This window comes from Jatropha curcas, chromosome 4 (assembly GCF_041381405.1).
Source record: "Jatropha curcas cultivar XTBG-Jc1 chromosome 4, XTBG_Jcur_1.0, whole genome shotgun sequence".
Classification (NCBI taxonomy): domain Eukaryota; kingdom Viridiplantae; phylum Streptophyta; class Magnoliopsida; order Malpighiales; family Euphorbiaceae; genus Jatropha; species Jatropha curcas.
In genome coordinates, this window is record NC_143154.1 from 24,494,105 (window position 1) to 24,517,693 (window position 23,589).

The window sequence follows — 23,589 nt, forward strand, 5'->3', positions numbered from 1 at the left end:
AAAATTAGTAAAATATTAAATTTTCAACTCATAAGACCATAAAAATAAAATAATAATAATAATAATATAAATTTTATTTTTCCAAAATTTTATTGTTAAAGATGAGAATAATATAAAAAAAATGGTGAATTATGAAAGTCGTCGATGACCGATGGCGGTGATAGCCGGTGGTGGTGGTGACTAGTGATAAACAATGATTAGTGGTAGTGATGGCCGGTGGTGGTGGTGAATAGTGACTAGTGGTAGTAGATACCGATGATTAAAAAAAATATGAATTTATAAAGTCAAAATAAGTTTGTTAAAGTCTGGAAAATATTTTACGATTGTAAAAATAAGAAGTCATTTTTCTTAAAAATGACTTAATTTTCCTTTCATTAGGAAAATATTTTCCGTTTACTTATTTTTCTAAATGCCCCAGATAATATAAAATTGTGGAAAATATTTTAATGGAGCCTAAATGAACGTCTATTCATAGTGAAAAAACCATAATTCTCAATTTGCATTGGATTTTAGATTCACCGATTTCTTTGCAGGGACCTTTTTTTAAGCTCATAGTGGTTGTGCAACTACAACCTCCCCTCGATTTACCAGGATTCGCTGTCAAACCCATGTATGTACTCGAATAGGAAACAAAAAGAAAAACAAAAAATACTCGCTGCAAAGCAAGTGTATGTACTCGTTGTTCTTGCAGGTTGCACATTCTCATAATCAAGAAAAGTTAAGAGGAACTGTCTGTGTTAGCGTGGAAAATGTGGAGTGCACCAAACAAATCTATATGGGAAAATGTGATTTCGTCTTCTAACTCTGTATGTTTTGATGCATTGGACTGTATTTTTGGATTGGCGGCAAGCTAATTCTGCTGTTTCTTCACAGATTGGCAGCTTCTGGTTCATGCACTCTGTTCCTCCTTGGATGTTTACTCTGAGTTTCGTTTCAAGATTGCAAGACTACCTTGGACCGTCGCACATATTCTTATTGCTTGGATTCGTAAACAAGCTAATTTGGAGACTCACTCTCTTGCTAGAGTCTCTAATCGATATGCTTATTTTAAGATTTGAAAAGTTATCCCTGATTGTTTGTATGGATTCTATCCAAATGTTCAATGCTATAGTATTTTCCTTTTTTCAAAAAAAAAAAAAAAAAGAGCATCTATATACAGCAAAGTTTCTTTTTATTCACATACATTGACAAGTCAAATAACATTAATTAAAGCATACCAAGGCACAGTCTAGCAGTAAATACAAATATAATCTAACTATAAATCCAGGTTCGAATCCCCTTCCTCAATACTAAAAAAAAAAAAAAAAATTAAAACAATAAAATTTTTTACCTGTTAACTTTTAACTAAAATAATAAAGTGGACAATTAATTTAAGATACCTAACATGAATACTTGGGTATAGGACAGAGAAAGTAAACCCCAAGTTTAAATTACGTTTGGTAAGCTGCATTCGTAATATTTAAAACTTTATGAACTACGGTTTGGTAAAAGCTAGATTTAAGTCAAAGTTTTCCTAATTCAGTTCAGGAAAATACAAAAAAAACAAAAAATATATAATGAGTAACAGAAAAGCAAAATGTAATTTGACAAGGTTCAAACTCAATCCCAAACGGAGCCTGTATACTTATTTCCCTTCTACTAAAAGTAGATGAATATTTTCTTGATAGTGTACAGCGCAATCAAGGATTGCTACCTTAGAGTTTTACGTTTTCTATAATTTGATATTTCACCTTCAATGCGCTTTATTTCATCATTGAGCTCTTGCGAGGTAACTTTTCCAGAGAGTTGCGTCTCTCTGATAGCTTTATCACTAATCAAGCTCAAGAGATGCTTCAAACATGAAAGATACTCCACCTTTACTTCAGGTGAATCAGAAATTGACCTCTCAGATTCAAACTGCAGCAAAGTAAATGACCTTTATTATTTTTCATGTTTCAACGTCCATAAACAAAGATCAAACTTATAATGAGACGACAAATGTTATTTTCTACCAAATAATGGTCAAATCAAATAATACTTGCAAATTATTCATTTTGTCCATTGTAATATAAGCACTGCTACAAAAGAAACACACTATATGCAGGCAAGTACAATGAGATGCAGACAAGCAAATTTGAAAACATAAAATCTGACGTCACAGAGGAAGATGATATCTATCTATCTAAGGTTAAACAAATGGAAAAAACTTGTCTACACCGCCCCACATGTAGACCAAACAAATGAAGCTAAAGATTTTTTAAAAAGTATTTCGAGGTTATCCTTTTTTTTTTCCTAGTATATGTTCAGAAATACTCTCCTTTCAATAAGAATCAACTTTTTTATTGGTTTGGTCCATATGTGGGGCCATGGACCTGGTCCAGATAAGTTTTTCCCTAAACTGATATGGTCAGATTGCATTTTTCTAATTTTTCAGATGTTCAAATCAAATTGGGAATTTAACTGGAAAAAAGAAAAATCTCAAGATGTCTGATATGACGACATTATATATTGTTCTGTAGTTATAATTTTATCTAAACACACAAACTTGAGAAGATATGTTATGAATCATCACATTTGGTTTAACTAATGGTGTTATGAAATTCTTTTTCCTGGGGCAAAGCTAGACACTATGTGTATGTATTTAGGGGTTTGGGTCGGGATGGGAACTAGAGTTGTAAGACAATATACTGAACCAGGCATTACTTAAATTCCCTTGTAATAACAACTACTTGTGTGAGTGTATCAGATTCTTCAGTTTAAATGTGAATAGGATTGAGTTGGGTATGGGGCAACTTTTGTAAAACACAAAATCAATCTGCCTAAAGAAAATAATACCCATACCATCTCGAAACCAATCTGCTTAAAAGTAATAGGACTAGCAATTGCTACAGCAACATGAATAGTAACTTTCAAAAATCAAGTTTTAAGCTTTTGCTTCTGCACAACAACTCTTTTAAACAAAATCAATCAGAAACATTCATGTTTTCTTATTGTGAAACTGTTTCATAAAATGAAGTGACATGGGAAGAATTTAGAGCAATTAATTCTCAACAATTAGGCTAGAGTAAGGTGATTTTGGTTGGAACAATAATTGCTTTTAAAGAAACCCTTCGAATTAAAATTCTGAATTCATAGAGAAAAAAACAATACAATAAAGATTACTAATTGTTGCTGTCGTATTTATATTAGACAGGATAAATCCTAATTCTATATTGAAAAGTATTCCTGATGAGCTAATACTCCTAGACTGAAAAGTATTCCCATTTAGCTAATCCTAAATAAAGAGGGAAACTAAAAGAAAACTTCTTAATTAGTCTTGTATGCTTCTGCATCATGAAGTCTACTCCAAACTAGTTAGATATTACAAAAGTTTCTATTCAACCATATTTTATTGTTAGTGAAACATTTATTGGTGTATGTTATTTCATTTTATAGATAAGCTACTAACTCCAATTCCTAGATTACAACTTTTCTTTTCTCAAAGTTAAGTGTAGAAGAAAAGATCACAGACTATTCTACCTCTTAAAATTTTATTTCAAACAAAATAGCCCAAGTTTTTCTGACTACATGAAAACATATTTCATAAGAATGTTGTGCATAAAATATGATTCACAAAAACTCAAATAAAAAATGTATTAAGGGAATGGGGATTGGGGGTTTATTAGCACATGGGGAGCAGCGACTAGGGACTAGTCGGCTTATCCCTTTGCCCCTACATAGCTTCACTCTTGCAACATTGAGTTAATTTATTTTCAACTGTTCAAAAAACTAAAATCGAAAACTAAGTGAAAATCCAATATTTTCCTTTCATTTGCCAATGTAACCAAAGTAAAAGGCTAACCACTGGGTAAGAGCAAGTCCAAAAGATAGAAAAAAAAACAAGGATCAAATGAAACTAGTAGAACACATTGGCAACAACCAAGCAGGACAAACAGTTTCAAAGCATAAATCAAATTTCACCATACAATTAACCAAAAAGTTCAACTTGCCATAGCTATAGGCATACCTCTTTGTAAGCAGAAATGCATTGAAAAAGTGCACTAGCAGTCTCAACAGTAGATGGATGCTCTTGCTGATTGACAAATCAAGCATCAAATAGTGTTATCAAAGTGTTATATACTAGCAGAACAAGGACAAAAAATTTTTACAGTATTACTTGAGGGGTATAGAAATTTTGAGAAAATTCACACAACTATTTGCTTTTGCGTTTGAAGACCTATAAGAGCAGTGTACGTGCATTAGTGCATCCTACAAGTACACATGCTCAAAAAAAATATATTTAATCATACTGGAAATGCTGGACCAAAAATCCATGGCTCTGTACAGATCAAGTTGTGTGGTTAGACGGGACACTCTTTTAACAAGGTGGGGCTTTAGTACTGGTGATGACTGCTGATGTCTGAAGGGGAGAATATGTCATTAAAGCATAAATATAACACAAAATCAAGTTTTTTAGAGGAATATATAGGTTCTCATGTTGCCTTCACTAGACAAGTTATGTTTCTTTTATCTTAGCAGCTATTTATGGGTATTTGCTTTTTTGCTAATCAGAAGAAGGCTGCCACCAACTTGAGATCCAGAGAGATGCTGATTTAAAAAAGGAGTTGCTAGTTCTGAAGATGCTTATAAAAATCATTATCCACTTATGAAATTACCAACCGGCACTATCAATGTATAACCCCACAGATGAAGTGTGAATTCAATGAGTAGTACCGTCCCAGATGATAGCTGAGATAAGGATATTAATAAGAAATTCTGATGGTTATTAACAAAGAACCGCTGTTTATGATTAAACAGGGCGCTGCAAGCATAATTTTGTTTGCCTATAAGTTAAGGCAATACTATGAGAAGACAAAGTCCAGATCTATCTAAAAATTTCAAAGGTACAAACAAGGGCCACAAAATAGGGATATTAAATTAAAGCAGGTTTGGGTATTTTTGGAACGGATATGGATATTAAATTGATTACTAATCACATATTTGGGTCGGGTTTGGGTTTAAGGCCTTGGGTTTCCGCTTCCGAAAACCTATTTAGACTTTGGTTGTATGTGGAAGATTATGTTGTTATTTGTTAATGGTTGTAGTGACGCATTTTTAATTTATATGTTAATATAATAATGAATTTTTAATTCATCTACAAATGTTATATAAATGAATTTTTAATTCATATGTGGATGGTATACAATGAATTTTTATCTCAATTGTTGTTGTTAGGTTGAATACATAAATTCAACCCTGTACTTTTCACAAAAAACCTTATGGCATTTTCACCTTTTGTTTTGACCAATTGAACACTTCAACTTATAAACTTGTACTTATTAAACACTTTATTTGATCAATTGAACACCTCAACTTATAAAATTAGATCGATTATCACTTATTAAAATTTTAGAAAATATAAAATTATTGTTCCAAAAGTTGTATTAACCACATATCAAATCAATATTTTGCATATAAAAATCAAAAACCCTAAAAATTTACCATTTTTAATACAAGGAGGTGTGAAATTTATCACAAAAAATAAGTTCAGGATGTCACAAGGTCGATTTTATAGTTCAAGGTGCCATAAAGTTTTTTTTGTCAAAGTTCAAGGGTTAAATGATGTATTTGGCCGATGTTGTTAAGATAAACTTAAATGTTTTTTTTTTCCATATTTTCTTTGTTTATCTATGGATTTTATTATTATACATTTGAAATGTACTTTACTATTTCTAATATTTGCGCAAGTTTTATTTTATATTAAATGGATTTATGTTAGATAGAGAACTAGTACTAATAGGTTTAGAACAGGTAAGGATAGTGAAAGGGGTATATTAAATGGGCTTGAGACCAATGCATGATATTAAAATTTTAAATAGGTTTAGGTATGGGTATTTCAAAAGGGATTTTAAATGAGTTTTGGAACGGGTATGAGTAATAAAAATTTAAACCGGTTTGCATATGGGCATTCAAAATTAGTGGGCACCTATCCCACTTCCATCTCTAGCACAATCCAGTAAATCCTATATGAAAAGAGATGATATACCCTAAAGCCTATAAGAATAATGTAACATGAAAATCTTGGAAATTTTGGACAAACCGCCAAGTTAGTGCAAACATAATAATTTGAGGATGTTTAGAGGTATCAGAAATGTATCTGGCATATCTAAGTAGTGGTATCTACTGCAGATGCATGCCAAACAGAAACGGCGGCCTTTGTGGAAATATTAGTGATATTGACACCAAACTACAGAAGATATACGAGACAAGCACTTAAAATAGAAAAAAAAAAAAAAAAAAAAAAAAAAAAAAAAAAAAAAAAAAAACAGGGCAGGGTGGGGTGGTAGGGAATGTTTGGTCAAAATGGATTTTCACAGTAATAGGTACTTCAGGAAAAGTAAACAGATCTCATGAGAACAAGACCCTAATAAAGAATATTCATGATGTATTTGAGCATGCCTATGCCGTCACTTTAAAATACAATTTTACATTTAACACATCCTAACCAAATAAATAATTTCTGCATAAAAGGGATGAGCAAATGATCCGGCAAATTTGGTTAAATCAGCCAATTTGGTTCAGTGAATGGGTAATTGATTTTCGGTTCGATTAAAACTGAATCTAACCATATCAATCAAATTGACCAAAGAATGAACAACATTGTCTTAGTGATTAGAATTAAAAAACAAATATTAGGGTTAATATATAAAATCGGTTAATGAGACATTTTGGATAAAATTGGTCGGTTAATTTGGTTTTCATTTCCATTTATTTCGGTGTAGTTAATACAAAAATTAATTCAGCCAATTTAATTTGGTTAAATTCCGTTAAATATGTAGTTCAGTAAATTCGGTTAATTTGAAAAATAACTTGATTAAAGATTTGACCCAAATTGGTGAACTGATCCCCCCTAATAATTATACCTGTGCACATGTTCTCAAATGAGGTAAAACCATTTTTGACATTGCAATAATGTCCACCAAGTCAAAGCAAAGTTATTTTCTACTGTGAGACTACAGGTGAAAACATACAAAATTTTATCATTAATTAATCATCTTCTTTAATATTAAGTTACTCACCATTGACTCCTGTAGCTCTTGTTTTGCAAGCTCCACAAGCCCAACAGTCTCAAGTGATTGCATCTGCAACAACAGAATTTCCATCAATTTATACCATGTCATAAAATAGATCGGCACATATTAAGCATCCAAAATTACTAGCTCAGTGTTAATTATACATTTTTAGGCATACGAACCCACAGATCATAACAAGATTCGTGATATGTGATAGTTTCAACAAGCAATAAAGGGTATAATTGACATTTGATCACAATCTAATTCTGTTATATGCTAATCTGATGACGCACGTATGCACATTTTAATGCTTGCTCTTGATAGGCAAGAAACATGAGAAAACAGGTGAGAAGACAATGAAGATGAAGTTAACAGCACTGGAAGGAACAATAACAGCGATCAACCATCCCTTCACATATGATTTATCTGCAACAAGACCACAGTTTCCCAACTTCACAACCAACTTAATGTTGAAACGTTGGCCTAACCACACATTTACAATGATTTATGAGAATTTAATGAAATTTCAAGAACCTCTATTCCTGCCATGGAATTACAGTATAGTAATAGAGTGAGTGTAATTTAATGACCTACAATCAGCTATCCTCATAATGCCTTGGCTGAAACTTACATATAATTCCTCTCATGGACCAAGTTTTTCACTCTCCATGATTCATCAAGTTAATGCAAGAACAGTATATTGCACAAGGTTTAGCAACAAAAACATTGGGGCTTGAAATTTGAAAAAAAAAAAAAAATGATACTTTGACAAAATTAAATGAGAAGAAATACAAAATTAAAAGAAAAAGAAGCATTTTACACAAAGGTAAAAGAAAAATCATTGGACTTTTTAAGATAGAGCTCTTTTTCGTATATTGAAATATGTCACCAAGTTTCACAAAATAAAAGGAACTGACCAATATGACCAATGCTGCACGTCCATGCCTCCTAGTTTCTTCAGATACCTCAGCCTTCTGCCTGCTCCATGATTGGTTTCTCAATTTTTTTAAAACTTGCTGTGCTATCCTATCATGCAAAGAGAACTGCATATGAATAATCTGTAAGAATCTATACCAGTAGGAATATGGTTCTAATAGAAAAAATAAATAAATTGACTCTTCTATAAAATTCTTCCTTTAAAGCATCGGTACAAAATTAATATTGAATCTTCTATGATTAAATATCAGGGAATTAGTAAAATACAGTGACATCGCCCCTCCTTTTTAATTAATAAGAATGAGACAAAAGATACTCAGAACTAGCATAACATATTCACAGCAAGTCATGAAGGAATTGCTATAGTAAAAGTTGGACCCTAAAATTCTAGGAACCCAAATTTAGACGGACATAACTAGCAAGGAATGAAAGGTAAAGAACACAAACTGACAAAACAATAACCTCAAGTACACCATCTTCCAAACCTATTCCATGCCAACTCCAAAAATTCAGAAAGTCTTTCACAAAAAGAGATTTCTAATTAAGCCTAAAACCTCAGTCATATGAAAGTTAAACCCCATTCATATAAACACCCCCCCCCCCTTCTCGCTTTTATTTCTTTCTCTTCTCTCCTCCTCTTCATCCCATGAGCAATCAATTCATCACTCCACTAAAAAGACATAACTTAAGTCACCCCAGAAAATTCAAGAATGTCCCTATTTTATTAGAAAATAATGAAAAGAAAAGGGTCACATTACTTGAGCAATTGTTACTTAAAATAAATTCTGAAAAAATTAAAAAGGTAATCTCATAAATAACATATAAAATATTTATTTATAAACTATATAAGTCTAAAAATCACACCAAAATATAAACCAAAATTTTTTATTTTCTTAAACCAAACCAAACTATTTAGAAAGTAAAATCCAACCAAACCACCAAAATTTGGTTCGGATTGGTGGTCTAAATCAAACAGAGCATACTCTTATTGTTCTCATTGAAACTAGCAAGATGCTTTTTCTTTGTTGCATTTTCTCAACAGTAAATATCTAATAGATAAGTAACTTACATTCAAATAACAGTATTTGCTATTGCATATAAACAAAGGCTAATGCGTTACATGGAAAATGAACAAGGTGTACATGTAACTAATGGTTAGAATTTAAATCAAAAAGGCAAATTTAAAAACACATGAAAGGATTATGATAGAAGACATTAAGACATCTACATATGTATTTAATGAATAGAGAATTTCAATTTTTTTTTCCTTATGCTTAAAAGTTGATTTGCAAGGAAATTTAAGATAACAAATAACAAACCTTGTTGAATTGCACAAAAGCTCTTTTGCCTTGTCAAGCTCAGAAATTGCTTCAGAAACATGAATCCTTCTTAGTCGATTTGCATTCAGCATTGCCACCCTCGCAATGTGAAGCATGTTAGCACCAATCTGTACATGGAAACGAAAACAAGTTTCATTTCAATCATGGTCTATGTGGTTTTAACTCATTCCTATTAGTAGCAGTGAACACATTTTTTTTACCAAGAAAGCAGCAAATATCAAATGAAATAGTATCCCTATATCACAATTCATAATCAAAATGATATCAACCCCGTCTTTGTAAATAATTTATGTGCTGATGATACATCAAACCTGAATGTGATCATCGGGAAGTAAGGTTTTCCGAGTCTCAAGACACCTTAAAGAAAAAACAAAATATTATTAACTCTTGGATGATAACTTCTTTCATTCTACAGAATTACTCTATGACTGTTTACCTTTGAAGAAGCTCTTGTGCTTCCTTTAAGCTCCCAGCTGATTGTAGAGTTAAGGCTAATCTTTCAGCTGCAATTACAGTGTCCATTGAATTCCATCCCTGTCTCACAAGATAGGTACTTAAAGAACTGATGCTGGCATTAAATAATTATAAAGTTAGGAGATCATGAAATCTTATGGTGCTACCAATTAGATAAGGACCAATTATTAAAGATATTTTAAATGCCACAAGAGCGTTTTGTTTTAAAATTTTAAATTTCCATAATGCAATTCCACTACGAGAATATGTTGCACATATAAATACATTAATACTTTCCTTTTCAATATGACACATCAACAAGCCAATAGCCATTTGTTTTCTTAACTTAATTTATAACACTTTTACATTGATAGCTTACATACTTATTTTATGATAAAATTTATGTTCATAGGAACCCAAGAATGAGGAGCATATATAAGAGCCAAAACTCCCAATAAAATAAAATCAAGAAAATAAGGGAAGAGAATCAGAAACTTAAGCCTGAAAGGTAATGCATCCAAAACCTACACAAAAGAACCAAATCTAATTGAAGGAGTTTACAAAATGTCTGCTGGAAGGAAAAATAAGTGAAACAAGACAAAAGATAAACAAAAAAAAAAAAAAAAACACTCCATTGTATGAGCCTAGTGGAATAATAAACATAAGAATACTAGGGTGTGTTTCCTTGTAGAGAACTGGAGTAGCTTTCTAGAAAAGTTTTCCAAGAAAACTGAAAAATAGAGTTTTGTGTACAAATCACTGCGACCTAACCTACTTTGATTCAAAAGAAAGGCGAAGGCTTTGGCAAGAAGCAAACGGCTTTCTATCATAGTTGCAAGGCTTCCAGTCAGTTTTCTATTTGGAAAACTAGAAAACAATTTTCCAAAATTTAACTAAGATTTGAAAAACAGTTTTAATTTGTTTTCCACAATTTTCCTTTATAATAAAAGACATATTTTCCAATTGTTTTTTATTTTTAGAAAATGACATTTTCATAATTAAAATTATAATATCTATGAAAAAATTTTCTATAGAATATTTTCATTGAAAAAATAAAAATATTTAAATAACATAAAAAGATTATATTATGCTTTAATATATAATTAATTTTATTATTACAAATATATTATATCCTTTATTTCTGAAAAAATTTAGAAAATGATAAAAATTGATATTATTATTATAAATAATCAATAATAAAGATTCAAAAAATTTTAAATTTATTTTATAATATTTTATTTCTTTTAATTATGAAAGTTATGAATAATGTTTATGAAGTATTTAAATTAAAATATGACTTTTTATTGTTACCAAGTGAACGCATTTTCCATTTTCTATTTTCTAGTTTTTATCTTTTAAGGAAATTGTTTTCTAAGAACAAAAAATAGAATACATAAAACTATTTTCTATAAGTAAACACACCCTTAGTTTTTCTTTCTTTTTCTTTCCAATTTTTTTTTTATGCTGGGGGGTTAAGTACTTGATAGAGTCAGTGCTGAGTACTTGCCTAGCTTGACAGAAGAGTCTGCAATGGAAAGCATGATCTTGAAACAAAGAATACAAAATCAGAGACCATAGGGCAAGAAATACTATTTTAAATGCAAAAGTCTCAATTATAAAGCGTGCGCATGCCAAATAGAAGAAGGTTGGAAAACACAGAAGATCAGTCACATTCTCAGATAGAACCAGTTTGCAGTAGAAGTAAAACCAAAAAATCAGATAAAGAAAATAAGTCAAACCTTTGATACTTCCATAATATGCAGGATCTTTCTCTGTAATTTCTCGGCTTCTTCAAGATTATTGGATTTTAGATACATCTGAATGAGACCAAGAATAAAACTAAAGTTATCCATGGAACAACATACTAGTATTTTATGTGATAACAATATCAATAACATTCACAAGAAAACAAAAAATTCATTTGGATGTATGCTATCTTATTCCTAGTATCTTCCTTTCCTCACCTAGGAAAGACAAAATAAAGTTGCAGTTCCAAAAAAATGCAGCTTAATAGGTTACCATAAGCAATTTTCATTTAGTTTATTGAATCCCATGTCATTCAAAGGACTTTCTTAATTCACTATCATAAAAGTATAAAGTTATTCTCATATAATCCACTCTTTCTCTCTCTGATATTTTCTTCATTGTTCCCTGCTTTGTTCTTCTCTACTCTGGTTTGTACCAGAGGTTATACATAGATAACATCATGCAATTAACATAAAAGATAAATAGGAGTCACGATGAATATTTATAAAGGTAAGAACAATTCTCCCACCAAAATGAATTAACACAGTCTGAAGACATCAAAACTGCCCCCTTTTTAACTACCCTAAACTTAAGGAGTAAGATTGAGAAATGTAGCAACCAGACAGACTTGGGAGATGGATACAAAGAATATAGATATTGTGTTCTGCATGAGAAATAAATAGTACATATAGCATTTAAAGAACTTAAGAATGTATGTTTAGATAGCTGTAATCATCACGGATAAAAATTGTATCATATGTGTAATGGAACATGTCAAGGTACAACCTGAGCAAGATTGCGCAACCTCATCGTGCATATACCTGACTCCCCTTGGCCAGCTTCCTACATAAACAAACAAGATATGGCAGCCACACTGTCAAGTTATATCAAAAGTAGAAGAAAACCCAAAACCAGCCCTAGTTTTGAGTAATTCATGTACCTCTAATATTCGAATAGACTCCTGGATAAGGACTTCAGCATCCTGTTCTTTTCCTTGCAGGTATAGAACCTTAATTGTAATTATATGACAATTGATAAGTCAACTGAAAATGAAGAGAGAGAGAGAGAGAGAGAGAGAGAGAGAGAGAGAGAGAGGGAGGGGAATGAAAAAGAAGGAACAATAAAGAACAAAGCATGTACTCATAAAATTATATAAAGCGAATTTATTTTTTCCCAATCTATTAATATGAAGTTACCAAACTTTAGCTGCCATGTTAAACAACAAACTAGATAAGAACTCAAGGACACTTTCATGAAATGTGGAGAAGACCCATTCTATTAATGAGCATGTTGCTACATCTCATGGTGGATTTCTGCAGTTACTTGTGATAGAAAGGCAATCCTAAATCTGATGCAATATAGCTTATGGAAGGTGATTTTATATTGTGGGACATAGTTGCCGAATTGTATCTACAGTATCACTCTCTAGAGCCTAGTTCATTTAAACTGGGAAGCAATGAGGAAGACCACCAGAAGATAATAAACAAAGTTATTTCCAGGCATGGATATCAAATTGTAATTAAGATTTTATTTTCGAAGTTACCATAGAATTTAATGTATTTACAATCTTTGATTTTTTTTTTTTTTTTTTTTTTGTCTTCTTTCCTATTTAAATAAAGGCCCAAGTGATACACAAAGCAACTTTGCCTACAGCTTGGATTTGGGATTTTGCTATGAATTCAAATTGACATTCAGTTATTTGCAAAATCTTTTAAGCTTTCTGATAGTTTCTCAAACTATTCTGGATAATAACATGAGCATAAAAATAAAAATAAAAATAAAAATAAAAACCTTGATAAAAAAAAAAATAACATGAGCATAAATAGAAACCTTGATAAAAAAAATAAAAATAATAAAGCTGAAAGAAAAATATAATGAATGGCAAAGAGTTTTACTGTTCCAAGATGATACATCGTATCTGCATAATCTGCGTGGCCAAGTCCCAGAACACGCCCCTTTATCTGAAAGATTACAAGGTGGTATTGGTTGTTATAAGTTCAAATTTCAAGCTACAAAAACGAGCTGCAAATCAAATATAAGTTAACAACAAACAAGAAAATTTTCTTGCCATTGAGGGAAAATATATATATGTAAAGAAGTTGTTCATACCTTTAAAGCATGCTGCCGAAAGAAAAATCAACAAGAACAAAAACCCAGATCAGTACAAAGTGATAGTAAAATAGTAGGATTAATCATTAGACTTATCCTGTACCATTTTAGACACAGACTGAAAAGATAATGTCTTGATAGTAATATTTTTGTTTGCATTTAAAAGCCAAAAATGCAAGAAGAGAAACCAAGTAATAGAAATAACCATAAAAAGCACATACAAAGAGATGTCTATCTTCTTAATGAAAATATGAAATTACATGTAATTGTTGCTGGCGTTTAAGCATCTGAAAATTCCATATTGCAAAGGCGTGTGGAACCTGGTAAGGTGGATGATAAAAATGGCATACTAGAAGGAAAATGAGAAGAATTTAGAGAAGTGAAGAAGTAAAAATACACAGTACAACCACTCCACAAATGAATTGTACAATGAGCTGCTGAAAATTTTATTCTGCTCCTTGCTATACTACGACAAGAAAATGTTTTAGGGTGGAAAATAACATGTCCATGGCTGAGAAAAGTTTTCAACAACACAAGAATATGGAATTTAACCCACAAATGCAACCAACAGAGAAAAAAAAAAGTTGAAACAAGTCTCTACACCTCTTAATCATAAGAGGTATAACTCTTAAGCATAATAAGCACAAGATATGAAATCACAATCACCTCGTAGCATTTACGAGCTTCTTCTAGTTTCCGCTGCACAAGATAAAACTGTCCAAGGTTGTGATATGCAGCCCCCACACTGAGAATAACATGAATGCTTACATGAGTAACGATGATGAAAATGATGGAGACTACTAACTGTTTAGTTATATAAACCAATACAAATGTCATAGGTTGAAGCAAAGATATACTCCCTCCATCACAAAATTTTTTCCACTATTCCCTTTTTGGAGGTCCCAAATAAACATGCCTATTTCCACAAAGTCAGATTTTTGGAATTAATTTTTCTAATTTACCCCTTATTAATTCTTCAATTCAAAAGCTCATTTATTATGACATAAAGGATGATTAAGGGGTACAAAACAAAGAATTGTGTATAAAATATGAGTTGGCATAGCATTTGCTATATTCCTTGAACATTGTGAAAAAAATAAGGTGGCAACCGTTTGGTACTAAAGGAGTAGTAAATTTGTTTTTTTTATCAACAAATTTTTATTTTATTAATAATAATTCCAGGAAAAAACTTAACAAATCTTAGCAACTAAAACCAGACTAATAAGCCTCCCAATACATCCAACTTAGCCAAAGAATGTTAAGTTAAAAAAACCAGGACTGAAGTACATCAAATCTAAAGAAACTGATAGAAAGAAAAATTCTTGAGTTAAGAAATATAAACTTTCATATCAGATTACAAAACCATCTAACACCATCCTTCTTAACAACTTAACAAAGGAGTAGTAAAATTATGGATGAGCTTCTTGAAGCAATGCAAGTGGAAGGAGAAACGTTGATCCTACATTTTAATAATTCATACACTGGGAGACTATTAACTAACATATGAATATAGTTCAAAACATTAAATTTCAATTACTCAAAATTTAACGCCAACAATTGCTTCAACTAAAATGGATTGGAATGACCCCATTCCAAAATATTTTGGAATTTAAAAATGCATTTCATTCTATTCCAATAGTTTTTTTGTTTGGAATGAAATACGGTTTGGAATTTTGGAAAAATCTCCTACTTTAATAAATAAATAAAAATTCTCAAACTCTATAATTAGCTGCTTTATTTATCCAAATTTAGTTTAAAATATTAAAAGGACAATTTAATTATTGACAAAAAAAACATCTATTTTTAAACGAGGTAGGATTGGTGTTCCCTTATAAATTATTTATATTTAATTATATTTCAAATATAATAAAAAAGGTAAATATAAATTTGGAATGTGAAATTTTTAATTACAATTCCGTTCCATTCCACATATACTAATCAATACATTCCACTATGAATTCCATATTTCAAAATTACATTCCAAATTAAAACTTCAATTTTAGAATGAAATACACCAAATAAAACTATACCCCCAGGAATAATAGTTATCCGGCCATGGGAAAAGGATATTGCTAGTTAATTTCACCTGACTTCTAAATTGTGCAACTTTAGGTTCATTTCGCGTGGGTCTCTTATGTGACATTCAGTAGAACTTTTTCACATCATTTGAGTGACATCCCGACCCGGCAAATGGTCCGAAGAGGGCAGGCAGAACAAATCTCTTGGCAAGCTTCTAAGTGACAAGCTAGCTAGGGTAGTAGCATGCGGGACACAGGAATAAATCAATCATACATTGGGACGGAGGAAATTAATCACTATAGACGCCTTTTAATGGAATAGCCTGGAGAGTTGGAAGAACTATTGGGTTAAATGTGGTTGCTAAAGAGAAATCCTATGATGGGTGATCATCTAGAAGTTTCCCATTCCACCTGCGCGAGCAAAACTCCTAGTAAGCTTCTAGGATGCCAGGTTAACTAAGGTAGTAGAATGCGGGGCTCAGGAACAAATCAATCATATATTGAAATAGAGAAAACTAATCATTAGAAGCACCTTTTATTGAAATAGCCTGAAGAGTTAGAAGAACTCTGGGGTTACGTATGTTCGCTTAAGGGAAATCCTAGGATGGTTGATGATACAAACCCACAACCCTTACAGGTCTATGAAATAAGACATAAACATCAACATGCAAGTGAGAGAGAAGAAGAGTTAGTTGCTGACCAATTCTTATCTCTAATTGGTCCTGCTGATTTGTTGATTCAGTTAGCACAAGAATAGGTCAGCGTTTCTGTTGAATGAGTGGCTTGAGGAGTGGTTATGCTTCCTACATTTCAGCATTTCAATTTAAGTTGTTATCCCATAAACCTACGAATTTTTATTATAAATAGACCTAGGATATTTCCTTTTGGACATCATCTGGAAAATTATTTTGAATTCCAATTTGTACTGGAGATTTGTCCATCTTGAACAGGACAGTTTCAACAACAATACATCCACCATTCTCTTTTTTCAATCCTTTTGTTCATCTTAAGTTTTAGTGCTCATTAACAAGTGACCTCTTGAGAAGTTATCCATTCCACCTATAGGACAAAACCTTTGACTTGATCCAAAGCGAATAATTACTCAAGAAATTTCACAAAGGGTGTGACAATTGATAGATCGTTATAGAAAATTTTTAGGTAAAAGTAATTTTTATTAAGTGTTCTATTTTGAGTGATGGCATTTTCTTATGCAGAGGGCAAAAGGTTATGTTTGCAACTCAAGCCTCATAGGACGTTCTAAAAGTTCTTAATTTATTTTTTGAATCCAAAGTTCCATTTTGGTAGTTGTTTGGAATTTCCTCACCAAAATTCTAAATCCCAGCAGAAAAAGGAAAAGCATGACTCTCTAATAGAGGTCATGTAATGTAATTGTTTCCTTACTCTAAGATACATGAACTCAAGTATCACTTGTGCACATCCACAAGTCAACTTGGGCTATTTTCCAAAGTTCCCAAACTCAAATTGATATCACAATCTTGAAATGCCCTTGGAAAATGATTATGCACCTTTCTATAGCCACCAAATAGCTTGAACTATAATTTAAATAGTATATCCTCTCAAACCTTATAATGTTCTAGAAAATCACTCTAAAGAGCATGGTCACCCTTTCTAGCACACAACCACCATTTCTGCCAGAATAATACTTACCATCTCTCCCCAAAAATGCTATTGCTACTTCTGTAAAGCATGCCTCCAATGTCATTTATTCTAGAGATTTGAGAGAATATAGTAAGAGCGAAACCCATTTTCTCATCCTAAAGTAGACAAAACCCTGTGCAAACCAAGTTAATGATATTCAATAGGATGCATATTCCTTATAAAAGTCGATTAAATACAACTAATAATTGGTTAACAAACTAAAATAAAAATAAAATAAACTCAAACCATAAGGGACTGAGTTGTGAACTTAGATTCAAAATGATTTGATGATTATGAAACTATTTGTCCTAATAATACTACTAACCGTATATCCTCTGGACCAAACGATTCCTCCAGTATGTTGATGGCCTCCAAATACAAAGGTTCTGCTTCACCAAATGCCTTCTTGACTCTATACAACTCTGCCTGGAAGAAGAGAATGATGTAACAATTACTTTTCATTTGGCAATGTTTGACAAGAGATTTTAGTTGCCTCCTATAAAACATGTTTCCAAATCACAATTTGCTTGAGAGAGAACACAACTAATCCTCAGTATTGGCTACTTGTACATTTAATGGCGGATAATGCATAGAACATAAAATATTTTCCTCTTTATAAGAAATAAATTCAATTAAATTAAAAAATCCAGAGGCTATGCGTTGAAGCACACAGGTTGAATAACATGCAAGAGCTATAAAAAGAAAAAGAACCATGAATTAGAGTTCAAGGAAGCAAAGGTGCTCACAAACGATATGGGAAAACAAATTCAACAGAAGCTTAAGCTCCACAACTTCCACCCTCAGTTTTGCAAAAGTATAACCAAACCCTTCATATGTCATACTGTTTCTCACCTACAAAATCTACACAAAACAAGGTAATCTCTCAAGTCACAGTCCTGCACTCTGCCCCATTGAACATGCTAAAATATTTATCTAGATTGTTCCTATTCTCGGCATGATCCAATATATACATAAAGAACTCAATCAGTCTATATAATATAATTAGCCACTAAACCTCCGCCATCTACTGCCTCCACCACAACTTTTTCTTCTGACAGAATTCAAATCTCAGCTGCTAAAATTGCGAATAAAATTAAGCCGGGACTGCAATTGAGAGATTGCCAAATCTAGCTATAGTAGAAGGGTCACAAAAAAATATCCATCGGGATCTAGTCCTCACACCAGACATTCTCCAAAAGCAACACACTCTCCATCTCTTTACCCTAAATATAAAACACTGGAAAAATCTTCATATGCCGATAAATTTGCCATACAAATTCATCTATTGAATAAATCTGGATGAGCAAATCTAATTCTAATAGTAATCACTCAGTGATCTCCAAAAAAGAAAAAAAGAAAGAAGTACATGTTTATATAGTTGCATCGCTAAAGTTTTTTTCTAATACAACAATTTTAAACTAGAGTTAAGAAAAGAAAAAGTATGCATTAAAACTATCAGCAAATTACTGAGCAGTAGACCAACCAAATTGTTGCAGGCAGAAGCAACATGAGGATCCCTATCACCAAAACCCTTTTTAGCTTCTTCTAGGGCAGAAAAGAAGAACTTTTCAGCTTGTTCCAATTTTCCCTATCAAAGAAATGGAGGCTAAATTTTGAGTAGAAGTACAAAATTGTAACAGCAAATTAAAGAACATATATCCACAGAGAGAGAGAGAGAGAGAGAGAGAGAACTGAGGGAAAGGGCAACATGCTTACCTGCACAAAGTATTCCCTCCCGTTATCAGTAAATATTCTCCATTTAGAAGTATGCTCATTTGAAATTACAGAACCATCCTCAATTTTGCGTAATCCATTTGTGTTAGTACCTTCTGATTCCGTTTCAGTACCACTGTCATTTGATGCACTAGCGAAGACAGCGTTGTCATTCTCCCCAAGAATGATCGCTGCAAACCATTAGCGCCATTCCAAAAACAGACATCAGCAATTTATCATTGGCAGTACAAACCACAAAAGAAGTCAGAGAGCACCTAATCAACTGAGAAGCTGATCCCCAATGAAACTAACAATTGTATAAAAGACATGGATACAGTGTCCCTTTCTTAAGACCATTCCATTGCCCATATGTAACTTTAGAACAAAAGTACATTCAAAGTTCAAATGATAAGGGCCAAGAATTCAGATCTTGGAAATGGAAACTAAGCAAATAAAGTTGTTGCTTCTTCTCCTAGAGTATAAGAAGCTAGTCATTTAACATTTAAAAAAAAGAAAGAAAGAAAGAAAGAAAAAGCATGAACCATTTGAAAATCATTAGTTGGTTATTTTGCAGTAATGTTTGTCCCAACAGAATTGAAATGATATGTTATCCAATATATGAGACTGAACAACGTTTTCCTTCATAGAAGACGACCTAGATTCTATCATATAATTGCAGTATTACTATCTCCAAAATATCAGTGCAGTAAGAGTTAATCTGCAATCATAACTTTAAGAAGAAAGCCTAAACCTTACACCTAAGTTTATTGTGCACAGGAAATCTAGTGAAAAATATGATTAGGAAAGTATAGTGTGTGTCAAAAACTAGTGCACTAGGACTTGTGCCCAAAGGCTAAAGCACTCAAGCAAGGGTGCCGTGGGGAAGAGCAGAAGAAAATACTCATGATTGTATAAAAAACTAGTGCACTCTAATGTTTAAACTCTCATGATTTCAAACAATAGGAAACAATATAAGTTTTCTACTAATAAATATTCAACTGCTAAGACAGGAGATAACACTTTAAATAGACTAAAACCTAATAATGAATTAAGCCTCTAAGATCAATCAAATCAAAGCAGTTAATAAAGAGCACAAGAAAATAAAGAGACAACGAAACAGAAAGAATACATATCAGAATACCCTTCACAGTAGACTGTTGTGGTGACTGCAATCTGTTGCAATAACATGATTAGCAACTCATGTCACTACTATGAAAACAACCTACAAGCTTAACTGACTAAAATATTGTCATGGCCACTTTTTAAAATTCTCTTAGTTCTTCATACCATTCTTGATCATCAAACTTTAGAGTGCTGAACAACTGTTCTCAGAATTTTATTTTATTGGCAGTTAATGAAATTTTACATAAAAAAACGATGATTTGGCTAAGTACACAGAATATGGACATTAGGGGACAAAAAGAAAATAAACAAGTAAATAATAAAATAGTGATATTCAATTCCTGGATTAAAACAGCTGAAAACATTTGTAGAAATATGGAAACGTCATCCCTTTGACTCTAATAATAAACCAGAGAAAGATAAAGCATTTAAGAATGGATTGCAACTCATGATCTAATAGGGTTCTACCATAAACAGATATTTTGTTCCAACCATAGGCACCACACAGCACAGGAATGCTGTCAGATGACTAGACAACCGTAGGCACCACACTGAAAAGTTATCCGATCTCTTCATAAATTGTAATTGCCAACTGTCAGATGACTAGACAACCGTGTCAGGCAGCCCCCCCTTTATCGAAACTAAAGAGAAAACCAAAGCGTAACACTCCCTAGCCACAGAAAAATGGATCAAAAGATGATGCAATTATGGAAATAGCTCACCCATTCAAAGAATATTTGGAAAGTAAGAAGAATTGTGAATGCCCATAACCTACTGGAGTGGAAATTTATGCTGTATTCTCACAAATTCCTGGACTTAATCAAGTGAATATCTTTTCTACAGTTCGAAAGCTTATGAGAGGCAATGCAGACGAAATTTTTTGGCCAAGTCTCTCCCTGATCATGAGAAAATAGATTGGATAGAGTTTCTTCTTAACAATGAGAGCACTTTGTACTCACTTAGTTTTAATTGTATTGAATTTAGATAAATGGTGATTCATGCTATATTTCATGCAGTCCTGGTGAAAGACATTTGAAGTCAGTTGGCTATTAGAATTAATTTGTCGGTGGCGGTGTTTTGCAGAAAACTGATGAATTAATTGCTTTAATTTATTATGTTGAAATTTCTAAAACAAGATCATATGATGACAACTTTATGCATTCTATACATTGGTTAATTAATTATCCAACAACAAATTTCAAATTCAGGATTTGAAATTCTTCTTATTCGCAAAACAAAGATTTTAAAACTCATGACTTTCAAATTCTAAATTTCAAATCCAATATTTGAAATCCTAGATTTCAAATCAAATGCATAAATCCAAATACAAAATTGATTCAATTTATGAAATAATTCCTTGCTTTTATGAACTCTATTGTTTGGAATAATAAACAATGAATTCAATATATAATATTTCCTTAGTTAGCTTATTTGTTTAAGGTTAGTGCTTATTGTGAGAGTATTGATGTCATTTAACTATAGACCCAAGCAGTTGATAAATTCTTTTAAAATTCTGTAAAAACATTTCTATTTCCTTTATAATGATTTCTTTTTTTTTTTTAATTAACAGAATAGAATTCCATTAATTTTTTCATTCCAAACAAGAGAATTGCCAAGAAAGAAATTAATTGAATGAATTCCTTCAATTTTGGGTTCCTAAACGGCTTGTTACCATTCCAGGTCTGAGAATTCACCTAATAACTGACCATTGCGAAAAAAAAAAAAAGTCCTAGAAAAATCAACTAGAAAGGCTACCATAGACAGCTAAAAAACACCAAAAAAAAAAAAAAAAAAAAAAAAAGATGATAATAATATTTTGATAATTCGAAATTACAATTGAATATCCACGCACCCAATGGAACAGAAATATACCAGCTGGTCCAACTATAATACTCCACAGATAATGATCTTTATGATTCACCCTCGAACTAGACTTCCCATAACCATATTTATAGGAAAAACTTGTTTTACCTGAAAAAAACAAACAATACAGATTATGAGTGCAATATTATTTAATACCAAAATGACAAAATAAAATGACAAATCTATCTATAATGCACTAACAAATAATGATAATACTCATTTATATCACCAAAAATAAAAGAGGCTAAGAAGTAAAGGTAACAGAGATGGTTGAAATAAGGCAAGAACTATGATTGAAGAAAGACAAAAGTTACGTACTGGAGAGCAAATTGGAAAATGAATTAATCGATTTTCTATGATTGATGCTTTGAGTTGAATTTCGGACCCTCTTTAGAACATTTGCTGCGATTTGTCGTAGATACATCTCTTCCAACGTAACTAGGAGAGAATGGTTTGTTTCAGCTTTTAGTTTGGGGATTCGGGGGGCTTTAGCTTCCTTACATTAAGGCTTAAACCCTTTACCCTTAAACGGCTAAGATATAAAAAAAATAAAAATAAAAATTAAATAAAATTAAAATACTGAAAATTATATCCAACTTACTTTTTATCACAATTAATATCCTAATTTGAAAATTATATATATATATTATTCTGAAGTAAAAAATATTTTAAAATACTGACGGATCATTCTACTCTTTGAGTATTCCTATTTTTCTTTTTTTACAATTTTTTAAGCTTTTTTTCTTTCTTTTTGCTGTTATTTTTATTGTATGATTGGCCACTAAAATATTTTTAAATTAAAATTTTAATATTTTATGATATTAATCAATAATTTTGAAATTTAAACTTATATGATTAAAACTTTTTTTACTATCATTTTTATAATTTGATTGGCCACTAAAATATTTTTTAAATATAAAAATAAAAATAAAATATTTTTTAAATTTTGAAATTTAAATTTATCTAGCTATATATATTCTCTTGGTTGAGTATCAGTTTTCTATATGTTTTTTTTTTTTTTTTTCATTTACAATGGTCATTCTATGTATCTTTTATTTATTTATTTCATAATGGTTTTTTTTTCTTTCAATTCAATTCGTTAGACCATTACGTGTATTCAATTTTTTTTTCATATTTACATATACAGTTGCTACAACACTCAAATACTCCAAGGCTAAATATGGTGAAATCGTGAAGAACGATGATATTGGGTTCACGAAGATAATTCCTAATAAGTCATTGATGGTGGAAACCTTCTCGAGTATCCTCCATTGGGTTTGATTTTTTGTTAGGGACATACATCATACTGTTACTATTGGTCTTATTAAAATATGGAGTTTTTAAGCAAATGTCATATTTCACTTTTAACTAAATGTCATAAAATATAAAACATTAAAAAACTAACAGATTTGGTTAAAAATAAAACAAAAATACCCAAAATAATCTCAAACATTAAAATACTGAAAAAAAAATGCTAAAAAAAAAAAAGAAACGTTGAAAAAAGTAAATGCTGAAAAAAATTGAACCCTAAAAAAAAACATCAGAAACACAAAATCTGTAAGAGCAAATCCTATACAACTTATGTGATTCAACAATAAG

At 31.5% G+C, this 23,589-nt stretch overlaps 1 protein-coding gene across 1 annotated transcript; it reads right to left on the reverse strand.

The window, feature by feature from the left end:
- Positions 1–1,430: 1,430 nt before the first annotated feature.
- Positions 1,431–22,504, reverse strand: LOC105645432 (Tetratricopeptide repeat (TPR)-like superfamily protein). Its single transcript, XM_089720588.1, has 17 exons — positions 22,309–22,504; positions 22,000–22,098; positions 19,009–19,196; positions 18,776–18,880; positions 17,618–17,718; positions 14,282–14,360; positions 13,402–13,467; positions 12,447–12,515; positions 12,293–12,349; positions 11,500–11,577; positions 9,744–9,841; positions 9,619–9,664; positions 9,287–9,414; positions 7,949–8,057; positions 7,038–7,100; positions 3,986–4,051; positions 1,431–1,896 (listed from the first exon to the last, which is right to left on the reverse strand). Exons 1-17 carry the CDS (start codon positions 22,412–22,414, stop codon positions 1,690–1,692), a joined length of 1,665 nt encoding a protein of 554 aa, XP_089576714.1. The 5' UTR covers positions 22,415–22,504; the 3' UTR covers positions 1,431–1,689.
- Positions 22,505–23,589: the final 1,085 nt, after the last annotated feature.

Coding starts and splice junctions, on each gene's coding strand:
- LOC105645432 (XM_089720588.1), bottom strand. CDS start 22,414: ATGTATCTACGACAAATCGCAGCAAATGTTCTAAAGAGGGTCCGAAAT. Junction 12,516..13,401: donor CGATGTATCATCTTGGAACA/GTAAAACTCTTT, acceptor ATTACAATTAAG/GTTCTATACCTGCAAGGAAA. Junction 8,058..9,286: donor CTTTTGTGCAATTCAACAAG/GTTTGTTATTTG, acceptor TTTGCATGATAG/GATAGCACAGCAAGTTTTAA.